General features: G+C 40.0%; 1 protein-coding gene across 4 annotated transcripts in view; it reads right to left on the reverse strand.

The window, feature by feature from the left end:
• Positions 1-2,559: 2,559 nt before the first annotated feature.
• Positions 2,560-13,210, reverse strand: part of PDE7B (phosphodiesterase 7B) — a 576,923-nt gene continuing 566,272 nt past the window's right edge. For all 4 annotated transcript variants that reach the window (XM_019420496.2, XM_019420494.2, XM_019420495.2 and 1 more), the window contains 2 exons: positions 10,084-10,164; positions 2,560-6,268 (listed from right to left, as the gene is read on the reverse strand). In XM_019420496.2, the coding sequence (XP_019276041.2) occupies positions 6,039-6,268; positions 10,084-10,164 (311 nt within the window). In that variant the 3' untranslated portion in view covers positions 2,560-6,038. The remainder of the gene's footprint in view (positions 6,269-10,083; positions 10,165-13,210) is intronic.

Consider the following 13,210-nt stretch of genomic DNA (forward strand, 5'->3'; position numbering starts at 1 on the left):
CAGCCAGAATTAGCACTTTGGTGGCATAGATACAAGGGAGATAAATGATTCTCACTTTGGTTTTGGGAGCTGTTTCCTCCACAGAAACGTCTGACAGAACAGCAAACAAAAGATCCAGTATCTTCCCCTCTAGAGTGTAGAAGGCTAGGCAAAGGTAGTCTGCAGCTGACCCAGCGTTTTCATTTGAGCAACGGATTGAAGGGATAATCTTTTTACCCAACCTTGCAAATAAATAAGCCAATCTGTTTAAAAAAAAAAAAAAAGTAAACATGAGTTTGAGTTCCTAACATGGAATCACCAGCGTTTCTCTACTGTATTTTCCCCCCATACATTCTTCACATTCTTACCCATGTGTGAATGGCTATTTGCCAAGCTTCTCGTCGTTGATGAGCAGAGAACTTGCATGCCTTGACAGCCTACCATGTACCAGAGGCAGTGCTTGGTGCCTTTGGTACGGCCTCTTCTAATCGCCACCACAATACTATAAAAGGTATTACTGTCTGGAAATAATTTTTTAGGGGTTCAGTAACCTCCCTGAAGTCACAGAATGAATAAGTGACAGAATCAAGGTTGGGACCCCCTTTCGTCTTGAAGGAAAGGAAGAGATTTTCCTCGGTCCAAGGTTCTTCTGGCTGAACTAAGAATTAAATTTACATGCGACAGACTAACAGGAGAAAAGCCTAAAGTTTTATTACGTGCGCATGGAGGCCCAATAATGAAATGGAGACCTCGAGAAATGACCAAGGCAGGCAGTTTTATACTCTCTAGACAGAGACAATAAATCTGCAAGGAGTTGGCAGGATGAAGAAAACTTAACTTTGGAAGCTTCAGTTAGTAAAGGATGCTAAACAGAATTTGGGCTGAGGTGGCAAATTAGTAAAGAGTAAAAAAGGTTGTTTATACAGCCTTCTTGGCTCTAAATTTCCCATCTCTGGTGACAAGGATGTCTCTATCTCTTGGTATGGGGAGGGCACCTCTCAAATGGGAGATTTATTTCCTGCTTTTCACGGGGACAGAGGAGGATCTGAGTGTCCTTCTTACACAGGCTGTCACTTGAGTGACTTTTATTTAAAATGATCAATACACTTATATACAAAGGAGTATTACTCGGCGATCAAAAAGAATGAAATCTTGCCATTTGCAACTACGTGGATGGAACTGGAGGGCATTATGCTAAGCTAAATTAGGGAAGGACAAATATCATATGACTTCACTCATATGAGGACTTTAAGACACAGAACAGATGAACACAGAGAAGGGAAGCAAAAATAATATAAGAACAGGGAGGGGGACAAAACATAAGAGACTCTTAAATATGGATAACAAACAGAGGGTTGCTGGAGGGGGTGTGGGAGGGGGGATGGGCTAAATGGGTAAGGGGCATTAAGGAATCTACTGAAATCATTGTTTCACTATATGCTAACTAATCTGGACGTAAATTAAAATAAATAAATAAATAAATAAATAAATAAATAAATACATAAATAAAGTTGAACTAAAAAAAATAAACTAAAATGATCAATATGCTGAAGTGGAACATTTTGGGGCAGCCTGCCCTTGGCCCCTACAGTGTCCAAAGATTATCTGTGTTCTGTTATGCTGTGCGTCAGGAGAGCGCTTTGGCTGTGGTTGAATCCCCACAGATGTTCAAGCAGACTCTCTAAGAAGCATTCACTGGCAATCCAGTCTTTGTCACAGTCTAAATGCTCTTGCAGAAATGGAGCCTTTTTTTATCCCAAGTATCTAGTGCAACTTTTGGCACACAGTAGGTACTCAATCCATATCTGCCAAATCAAAATTCAACCGCTCACACAGGCTTGACTTATTTCACAATGTTTCAGCGAGGTTCCCGGGTACATTTGAAAATCACGCCTGACTTTTACTTGGAAAACCATTGAGGTCTCAATTTTGATTTTTTATTTTATGATATAGACTATCCACAAGTGAAAAAGTGGCTTTATATTCGGACATAGGGAAGCATTAAGGAATTAATGAGATTCTGAATCCAATCTTAAATAAAAGGGACTTGAGAACAGTATGTAGATACAAGGTTGTTTCTGGGAAATAAGGGTGGTGTTTTTTGTTGTGTTTTTTTTTTTCCTTTCTCCTCTATTTCCAGATGGGTTTAGGGTACTCAGTCGTCCTGCATGAACTGTTCTATTGTTCTTGATGGCTTCCGGTCCTGAAATGCGAGACCATATTTTTCATAAGTAATTATTGAATTAAGTCTGCTATGTCTTTACCTCATTCTCACTCATATATGAGTTTGACAAATGTGAAACAGAAAAATATCAGGAGTCAGGGGAAGTGTAGAACTGACCGGTGATAGAGAGCCCTCTTTCCCAAACTTGGGATTAACTGCCAAGTGATACTTTCATGGACATGGCTACTTCTGCAGCCCCAAATAGAGTGGGTCACATGGAGACCATGTATCTGTACCTGTGTGTCTTTTTCCCCTCGAAAATTTCCCATCTTGAGCAGTGGACCTTTTCTGTTGAATCTGATTGGTTGGCTAGTAATATGCTCCCTGGTGAGAATCAGCATATTTTCATACGTTGATGTTTTTAAGAAATTATCTTTATTTTTAATTATTCATTGAGACATGCCAATGGATACTTAGGTCACATTTTGGGCAAAACTCACAAGGTTTTTTTTTTTTTTTTTCCCCCAAATCTCACATGTGTACACAAAACAACACAAGTTTTAGGGTTTGCTTAAAAGAACAAAGCATTAGAAATACAGTGAGACACAAGCTCATAATCAAATTCACATCAGTGAGCAGATCTGATTTAACATGAGAAGATTACAAAACAAATCTGTGTTTTGTAGGAAGCACTATCTGAAGACAGTGTTGCAGGACACAGTCCAAATGCCTTTGTGGGAAGCCTTAAGCAAGTAGAAACAGAGCAGGATTTTTACTCAGCCTAGAGGGAGTTATGGGTAGGTCAGGGCTTCATGAACAGGATTCTGCCTATTCACGAATGCTGTTAAAGGAGAAGCAGGCTTTGACGATCAGGCCTGGCAGTGATATATATTCTCTCTTTCTTAATTTGATCTTTACTTTACTTACTAAAAATAGCCCTTTGATTCCTTTCCTCTCATGTAATGACAGAATTAAACTCGGTAAGTCAACTATTGATGGTCCGTGGACCAGAAGAAGAATATAAATTTAAAATCCATGGACGATCCAACAGCTGTGTCTTAACTAGTAATTGAACTCCTCCTATTGAAAGAGAGCCACTAGTAGGCAAGAAAAAAGTTTTCACATTCTTTTTTTTTTTTTTTTTTTTTTTGCCAGCACATGAGGAACTCAAGAAAACTCCAGATGGTTGAGAGAAGGACAAAAATGCATCTAGTTTATGCATAATGTCTCATTTTACTTCAAATTTTTGTTGTACGAGTAGCTGCTTCATAGACGTAACTGTTGGGTATTTGGTAGTTTTCTCTGTGAGCTCTTCTTCAAGACCTAATAGTGACATAGACACTTTTGTCCTATAAACGTGGAACTACTAAAAATGCCTCCAATCTTATTTATTTAAGTTACAATATAAATATAATTTACACAAAGTCCATTTCCTAAACCCAAGATAGAGGCCCCAGTAGCTAAATAGTGTCTTTTTTCTTTACTGTATCATCCGCGACAATTGCTTTCCTTCACTTGATCTCCTGAACGTTAAACACAGACCACTCAGAAGCCCTCTCTGCACCATCAAACCAAAGTAAGAGAGATTTGGAAGCAGGAATACATTCAACATTTTCTCTTTTGGGGCCTCACCAAGCTGAGAGCTTCAGAGGATTAAAGCAACAAAGAATCATGTGTCAGTTCATAGTTATTATGGAAAGAAAAAAAAAGTTGGTGTTAAGATTTCACAACTTCTCTCTTACCCATATCAACAATTTCAACTTATCACCCACCCATTTCATGAGGTTTTCACACTTTCTTTAGTACCATCTGACAATCTCTCTTACTTTAATGAAAATATAACCAACTCTCCAAAATTTCCCTTAAACCTTAACTCTGCACACTTCAGTCTCGCTACAGAAACGTATTACAAACCAGTCAAGTTTCTAACATTTCATGGGTATGTTAGGAGGAAAAAAACCCCCACGACAGTTGCACGTAGGAAATGAGAGCTGTCATTTTGTAGTTTGCCAAACAGCTTGATAGTGGCAGAAATGATCATAATACTGTCCTCCCACTTCAACATGATTTAAGGTAAGAAGAAACGGACATGCCAATTTTCATCTAACGTTAGTTATGCTCGAACTTCTAAGGAAAAGGTTGAATGCACAGAGTTTAGCCACTAGAGGAGGATGCTGTAGCAAACTGGTTTTCTGGCCAAGTGTCTGGAGAAAAACTGCCAACAAAATGCCAAGGTGACTCCGTTCGCTAGAACTGCAATTAACCACAATGACCTGCCGGAAAGAGAAATTCGGTCAGAAAACCGAAATCGTTTTCTTTACTTAGATAATGTTAACTTCAGCTAAACAGTTAGGTGGTTGCTCACATGAAATTAAGGAAAAAGAAAAATCCAGTTACTATTAACACCAAAGAAATGCACGCCAACCATAAACCAAAGGTGCTTTGGTACTTTAGCCATGACAGACAAGAGTGTGGTGGGAGAGCAGGAAGTTCCCTGATGATTAGGTGACAGGGTCATAGAAGGTTTGCGAGACCTGCCATGTCTCCTGCAAGGCTGACACACCGCCAAGGTCCAAGACAAGAGTCACATAAACGCAAGCTAATCAGCTGGCTTGTTAAAACAGAGTGTGCAACATCGCTGTGTTGAAAAGTGACTTCAGGCTTGTTGAAACGTCTCATTAAGCCGAGGAAACGGTGCCTGGTGCCATAGATTAAACACTATGGTCTCAAGCGGAATGCATGTGAAGTTTCCAAAATATTTCCTCAAAGACTTTATTCAGTTTTGGTTTGTGACCTTAGCCGGAAAGCAGAAAGATGGACATGGGAAGGCAGTTCGGAGGGATGTCTGTGAGGATTTACGTTGGGCAGCTTTCAGAAGATGAAAGACGTTTAAAGTTAAGGCCTTTATCTGCAAACAATCGTATATTAATAAACTCTATATCCTATTTACACACGCATTCTCTTGTATTAAAACTAACAGTATTCTGTTCACAGTGCCATTGTTTATACAGGTAGCAATCCCATAATACTCATGTATTTTGGCATGGGAATCAGTAGCGCTTGGTATTTACAGAAAATGTACATGTGTGCATATAAACATGTCACTGAATCTGAGTTATTGATAAAAGACAGATTGGCTAATGGTGCAAAGGAATGAACTGTAAGCACCTTCACCTCGGAAGGGATGGGAAACGTGGTTTCTTACATGGAGGAGATGCCGAAGCTCTGACCCAAAGTGGCATAAAGTCAGTAACAAAAAACTATGAACCCCCTGTTCAAGTTTGGGTACACTGAGTAATCTTTTAGTCCAAAGTTTTAGATCCATTGTCTAGTGCATCAAATAGAAAAGTTAAAAAGATTTATTATTATTTTTATCATAAGAATTATTATTAAAATAGAAGGTACTTTCTCTCACGCTCTGGTTTGTGCGCTCGCACCCAAGACCCATCTCCTTGGAGCTCCAAAGATGCTGGTGTTTTTGTCATGCAGATCAGCAGTCAGATGGCTAACACTAAAATGCTCTGGCCTTAGCGACGGTCACCTGTCACAGTGGGACCCAGGGCCCGAGGGGAACATGGCAGAAGCACCTCTTTCTGACTCCCCAGTCTTCTCCTGGAGGGGCAGGCCTGCCCCTCATCAGCTCCCACGTTCCTAAATGGAGTTGCTTTATTTCGGCAGCTAGTGCTGAGATGACGGATGGCTTCTGTACACTCGAAAAGAGGAGAGGAGGCAGGAAAATAGAGGAGGGTAGCATTCCAAAGAGCCCCAGGACGGCAGCCACGAGGTGGCTGGGCTTATTGGCAGGAACCCCCTCAGAGCTTTCACCCTGTCAGGAGGCCTCTGCTCAAGGAGGTTCTCCTTCTCCGTGTGCAGAGCAGGGGCAGGCTGGCTGGGACTACGGGGCGTTGCCTTTGGTCACAGTCTGCTCCTCATTCTCGGTCCCTTGGCCTGCATGGTCGGGGCTGCCCCCGCCACCACTGCTGCTTCTGTGCTGCGTGGGCAACAGACTCTTCCACTGGGCTTTGTTGTGTGAGAGGTGGCTTAGCATGTTCTCCGACAGGGTGCTGTTTCCAGTGAAACGGGCCCATTCCCGGAAAAGCGGCTCCACGATGTAGGTCATGAAACCTAGAACAGGCGAGGCCAAGCTCAGCTCCATAAAGGCGGTAAAACCCACGTCTTCTCCCTCCCAGACCCAGTCGGGACCCCACTCTGTCTGTGACCCAGAGAAGTGAAGGCAAAAAAAGATGAGATGGCCCCTATCCTCAGTTTAGGAGCACCAGATACGTCACCTTGGGCTCGTTTCTTAACCTCTCGGGCCTCAGTTTCCTCATTTATAAAAAGGAGCTAGGAAGAGTGCCAAACCCACAGGGTTGTTATGACAATGAAATAACAACACAGGTGAGAGGCTTAGAAAGTTCCTGGTGCACAGTAAATCCTCAATAAATATTGGTTATTATTATTTGCTGAGGGAGAAACACATATAAGGAGAAAGGTAGGAAAAAGTCTGTGTTGGAGCTAAGGAGGGAGGGTGGGGGAGGGGAGGAAAGGGCAAATGATACCACATCATTGATTTAGACCATCTGAAGAATTCATATGTTTACTCTGTAGGATATTTTTTCAAGAGTATTGATTTATAGTTTTGTCTTACTATCAATTATGTTAACCACTAAATGTAGGTAAATAGAAGTTCATTCATCTTCAATATGCACATAAAATCCCTACTTCAATGACCAGATAAAATTGGTTGATATTAGATATCTCTATTCTCTTAATTAGTTTAGACTCGTTGCTTTCTAATCATGTTTCAATGTTAGTGCGCTTTCCATATTAAACATGATTTATTAAAGCAGAGAAGGACTTTCAGTCTAGGCTGGAGTTATTGGAATCATCACAAACTTGGACATATTTAGGTCTTATTGTATGTTCTTGAAATATAGGTGTGGGGAGAAAAGGCAAGTGTTTTTCAGCATAACAAACTTTCCAACAACTGACCCCGAATGTTTACAAGGGCATAAATTATAAAGGCTTGACTTGATCTTTTTATTGAACAAACAGCAGATACTTGGCCTTTGAGGACGCTATAGAGACGGAAAAAGGATGCAGAAATGCAAAATATTATTTTACACTTCTGCATTATCTCATCTTAAATATGATTTAAATATTATGAAATCATTTTAGATAATCCAAGTTTAAGCGAGTGACTTCTGTAGTTTGATATGGTATATAGGGAGTCAGCAAGTAAGGATTTCCTTCTTAAATTTTCTTGTTTCCTATTCCTGAATTTTCTTCATTTTCTTCACAACATCTATATTTAATTTCTATTATCTTCCACCTTAAGAGAGATTAGATATTAAAGATAGTTCACAAAATTATGTTATTCTAAAGTTTAAAGTGTGAATATTTATAAAATTTACCTTAATATAAAAAAGCTACAAATCTAACATTTAAAAATCTGGTACTTCAACATCGACTCATTTTCTTCCTGAAGTTACTTTGAAATTATACCTCTGGATTTCTACTTGTCCAATATAAAGACCTTTCCTAGTAGATAGGAGAGCCATTTTGAAGCCTGAATAGACACCAGGGGGCAGTTTTCCAAATGAAAGATGGCTTCTGCACGATTAGATTTGGGAACCTGTTCTACCCGTTCCCAGTGCATTGTGCTAACCTTTCTCTTCTATGCAAGCGATGGGCTGACTTTGCCTGGATTTTGTCCTCCTGGTGGGTTGGAATTGGGGGAAGCGAGAAATGATGGCCTCAGAGTAAATAGGGATTGCAGGCAAGCCTCTTTCTCTTCCTCCTTCTATAGATTTCACCAATTAGATATTCATTTGATTTAATATCTTCTTTTTAAAAAATGCAGAATTTGATGGAGAGAGAGAAAGAGATTTTTAACCCCACTTCCTCTTGGGTTGATATGAATTACTTAAACAGAAAATCAGATCTAAACCTGAGATGGCACTCAGGAGATTCTCACTGTGGAGGGGACAGTTTCAGTCCCAGGGAGAATCAGGACAGAGGAAAGAGCTGCATTACTTAGGACCTGCTGGCAAAATCCTCGTCTGGGGGCGCTGAAGCCTAGAGCTCCCATTAGGCTCTATTTGGATTTTTCCAGTTTAGCCTCGTCTATCCCTTCACACCACACCTCCCAACACTGACCCTACAGAGCTGGGAGGTGTGGAACGGAGACAGAGAAAGATTTACGTAGGGAGGGTTGTTTTATAATTACCTTCTCTTTCTCTTTATTATTGGTGTGCTAATGTAGCATCCAGGAGATTTTCCTATTCAGCCAATCCCCACCCCATTTTAAAAACAGGTATCTATGGTAACCACATTTTCCTGTGCTGAAAACCAGGACATAGGATCTGACAAAATAAGTGTGTTCTCATGACAACAACAGGGTAGAGTCTCTAAAATCAGGTCTGTCTTGCAAATCCAGGTTGTGTGCTTAACAATGTGAATGCTTTTCACAAAATGTCTTTAACAGGAGCCTGGCAAATTTCTTTCTAGCCAGAGCTTAACAAACGAGGCCGTGGGGTTAGGATTTCGGACACGGTCTGCTCCTTGCAGATCACATCTGCAAAACCTCCATAATTAAAGCAACCGGAGGAGACTATCTGATCCAAGGGGACCAAGGCTGCGTTTCTGTTGATGCTGATCCCCTCCCCCACTGCCCCAGCAACTCTGTAGCTATGTTATCACCCTGGATTCTTCCCGGGTTTTGTTTTTTATGATGCTCCCACCCTTTCCTTTTTTGGGTGGAAGAATCAATTTAATTGTAAAAACACCATGACGATACTAAGGGCAATTTAGATAAAAAAATGGCTCACCAATAATCCCAAAATTTCAACGTATCTATTTTAATATTTGCATATGTCATTCAAATCTTCGTAACCAGATTAATTCGGTTTCTATTTCCTGAAGATGACTTTATGACTCTGTCGTGGATTAGACTTGACTCTTAGTGATTATAGGCATATCATCACTTGGCTAACTTGCTCTGGCTTTCTTAATTTTCAGCTTGTTTTTCCTGATGCCCCATTCCCTTCCAAGTAGAGGCTTTAAGCCTCAAGCCTTGCAGAGGTCTGCAGCACTGTGAATACATTAAGTTTTCTGAGGTCTGTGGGAAGTGGCGAAAAACAAGGACTCGTGCGAGTGAGGGCTGTAGTTTATGGGTAAAATTTAAAGCGCTGAGTTTGGTTTTAAATGGAAGGAACTTCCAGGAAAAGATTTGCTTTGAATGTAGGTGGAATTGGTGGAGAGCTTTAAGAGCTGATAGAAATTCTTACTGGATCAAAAATATTTCCTATGTGCCTAAAATTTCCACAGTTTGACTTGTGTAATGATCTGATGCATAACTTACAGTAATGATTATTTTAGATGCATTAGCACCACAATTTAACAGTTGACGGCAATTGGCACTTGAGAATAAGACTGAAAATACGTTTTGGAAGTGGGGAGTCAAGAAGCATGGGACCCGGGGCCACAAGGGATGGCATAGCTCACAGAGCATGGGCTCTTGGGATTGCAAAGGGGGTGAAGGGTAGTGAGCCAGACTGGAAGCGTCCTAAAGGTTGATCCTGCCGGCTTTCTACTCTTCAAGTCCCAGAGAGAGTATGAACTAACCTGCTCTTCAGCAGCCAATAGATGATGCTTATTAGTTTCCTTCTACGCTATTTGGTTTTGATTTGATTTTGAACTACAAAGTTAAATACAGGCTAGTTAAGGGTCTATAACAAAGCCGTTACCCTGTTTTTCATAATTTTTCCATTGGTAATTACCTAGTAGATTAGTCATGATTAGAGTGTTTATTTGGATTCGGCTCTTCATTAAACCTCCAGTTTGGATCTTTCAAAAGCTGTGGGTAGATCTTCTTTTCTTTGTGACTTGGCAGAGATGCCAAAAGTATTCGTTTAAAATTAAAACTGAATTCAACTCACCAATTTGTATACTAGGAATTGAATCTTTCTGTTGATTACATAGTGGACTGATTTCCAGTTCAAATTTCTGTTCAAGGTCACCTAGGAAGAAAGAAGAAGAAATATTGGTAATCTAGAATTTGTAAAAAAAAATGAGTTGCTACTTTTAACCCTCTAGGTCAAAGAAGTTATTCTGAGAATTACTATTCACTGCTTTGTTCTCATCAGGAACCGCTCCCCCCCCCCCCCCCGCCCCCACTTGCCCTGCCTTGCTCTCGTAGTTTCCATGAAAAGTTAAAATATCAGAGCATCAATGACCATTTACAATAGGCTCCTTGTAAATAGGTACGCTCTGGGACTGGAATAAACTTTGACCAAGATATACAAAAACAAGGATACAAGTAATGAGCAATTTCCTACATGAAATGGAAGTTCTGGCTTTAAGTAACAGGTTAAGAGAACAGATTTTATGCTGCCCCTGCCTTTCACTCTGCCTGACCCTGGTCTGATTTCCTCTGAACCACCAGGAATAGTAAGTAGGTAGGAGACAGAGAAGAGGGACTAGAAAATCTCATTTGAGGAACATCCTGGTCTGTAGTTACAAAGTTAATCAGAAATAAAGATTTTTTTTTAATTTAAATTCATGTTAGTTAAAATATAGGGTAGTGTTGGTTTCAAGAGTCGATTTTATTTTTAGTTATTTAAAAAAATTTTTTAATGTTTATTTTTGAGAGAGAGACAGAGAGAGACAGAGTTGAGTGGGGGAGAAGCAGAGAGAGTGGGAGACAGAATCTGAAGTAGGCTCCAGGATCTGAGGTGTCAGCAGAGAGTCTGATGCGGGGCTCGAACTCATGAAATGTGAGATCATGACCTGAAGTCGAACACTTAACTTATTGAGCCATCCAGGTACCCCAGGAGTAGATTTTAGTTATTCATCACTTACATACAACACTGGTGCTCATCCCAACAAGTGCCCTCCTTAATGCCCATCACCCATTCAGCCCATCCCCTCCTCCGCCTCCCCTCCAGCAACCCTCAGTTTGTTCTCTATATTTAAGAGTCTCTTATGGTTTGTCTCCCTCTCTGCTTTTATCTTATTTTATTTTTCCTTTCCTTCCCCTATGTTCATCTGTTTCATTTCTTAAAAGTTTCTTATCTTTTATTCTGATTTAGTTTCACCTAATGGAACTAAGCTTTAAAAAAGTATAAAAATCAGACAAGTATTTCTTTTTAATGCCTTTGTCAGCTAGAAGACCAAAGAAGAAATGTACCATGTAAAGCTTTATCGGAATACTTTATCAGTCCTGCAGGGGATGAAAAATTATGGGTAATTTTTGCGTTGGGAAAACAGTCTGGTTAATCAGTAGAGAAGCTATAGTCCTCAGAAACATTAGCTGAGTTCACAGCTGTGAATGTACACCTCTAAACCACAGGCAATATAAATGTAACATTTATATCATGCTTACTATGTGCCAGGCACTATGCTAAGCATTTTACATATGTTAATTAACTTAAACCTCATTACAACTTCATTATAATGCCCACTTTACAGGTGAGGAAATTGAGATGAAAGGAAGTATTTTCACTCAAGTCATATTGCTAGTAAAAGGGGGATTTCAACCTACGAAGTCTGCACCCAATGTGTCTGCACTTAACCGTTGAGCTAGAACTTAAAAGATGCCACACATTTGTCACTTGTTCTAAGATTGTAGCCATGCCTCCCATGGTCCCCTGAGGCCTGGTTATTCTCAAGACTGATGTGAGGAAATCACATGGCTTAACCTGAGGAATTCAGGGAAGTGAGATGATAATAGTCTTCTGAGGACAGAGCAGGATGCCATTTAATATTAAAATGAGTTCTAATATTAAAATGGGTTCTACTCCTTTCCTCCATAATTCTGTTAATTATGATTTTTCAGTCAAGCTTGACATTTTAGAGGAATCTTCTTTGATTTCTCCCTTCCATTTTCTCTCCATATTGAGGCGTCAAATCCTGTTTATTCCTTTCTTGGAGTATCTTTTTTCCCTACTTATACTCTGCCTGACTCCAGTCTGACTTATTAATAACTCATTTTTGGCCCCTGGTGTACAGGGGCCTCCACAAATCCTCACATTCTCATTTTCTGTGGATCCAAGTTGTTCTGTGAAGCAGGTCCCCTTTTCAGGGCCTTTGTCCATTTCCACCCCTCCTTATGTAGACCAGCAGTGCCCAAAAGGACTTTCTGTAATGACAGAAATGTTCTCTGCACTGCCCACTACAGTTACTTTTTTGCAATTTGATCAATAAAACTAAGAACTAAAATTTGAATTTAATTGTTGAATTAATTTAAAATTTTCTAATCTCAAGTGCTTTATGAGTACCCTGTTGGAAAATACAGGACCCTATGCATCCTTTGGTACCCAGTTCAGATTCTGCCTTCCTGAGAACCAGATCTTCTCCCGTGACCTCCACCATTAGAGATCACCCAATTAGATCATTTATTCATTAACTTATTCAACATGTACTTATAAAGCACTGTGTATTTTAGATTCTTTGTTCATCAATGTAGAGAATACAAAGGGGAAATTGCATAACTTCGCTCTTTAAGGACACTTACTTCCTAGTTTTTCGAGGTTATTAAACATTAACTATAATTCTTGTGTCCTTCGTGACTGCCTCAATGGGGCTTTGTAGAGAGGGAAAGTAACAGTTTTGCTAAGGTTTACACAAGGCTGGAAGCAGATATTCAATACAAACTTCTGGGAATCGTGGTGGATTGAGACGATATCAATTCATAGCTACAAAAGGACAGAGATTCCACTTCCTTGAAACATTGAGAGGAGGGGGTCGAATGATGTATAGAATCCTAATCTCTGCTCTCAGAATTTAATGCTGTTTTCCTAATTCATGGGATTTTCATCTTCTTTTCTGCTATCTCCTCAACCTTGATTTTAAAGGTTTTCCTTTGCTCAACATCAAGAACCATTAAAGATACTTTGGCCAAGACTATGAGCAATCTGTGGAAACCCAAATCCTAAACTGAGAGCCAGAATCAGATTAATCAAAATGATGTGAATCATGCTTATAGGATTACAAAAATTAATTCAGTATGGAGGGTAGGCAGTTTGGATGACCAGAGAGTCTGGTCTTTCTCTTTCTAAACAGACA

Source organism: Panthera pardus, unplaced genomic scaffold (genome assembly GCF_024362965.1).
Source record: "Panthera pardus isolate Hobbes unplaced genomic scaffold, ASM2436296v1 HiC_scaffold_17, whole genome shotgun sequence".
Classification (NCBI taxonomy): domain Eukaryota; kingdom Metazoa; phylum Chordata; class Mammalia; order Carnivora; family Felidae; genus Panthera; species Panthera pardus.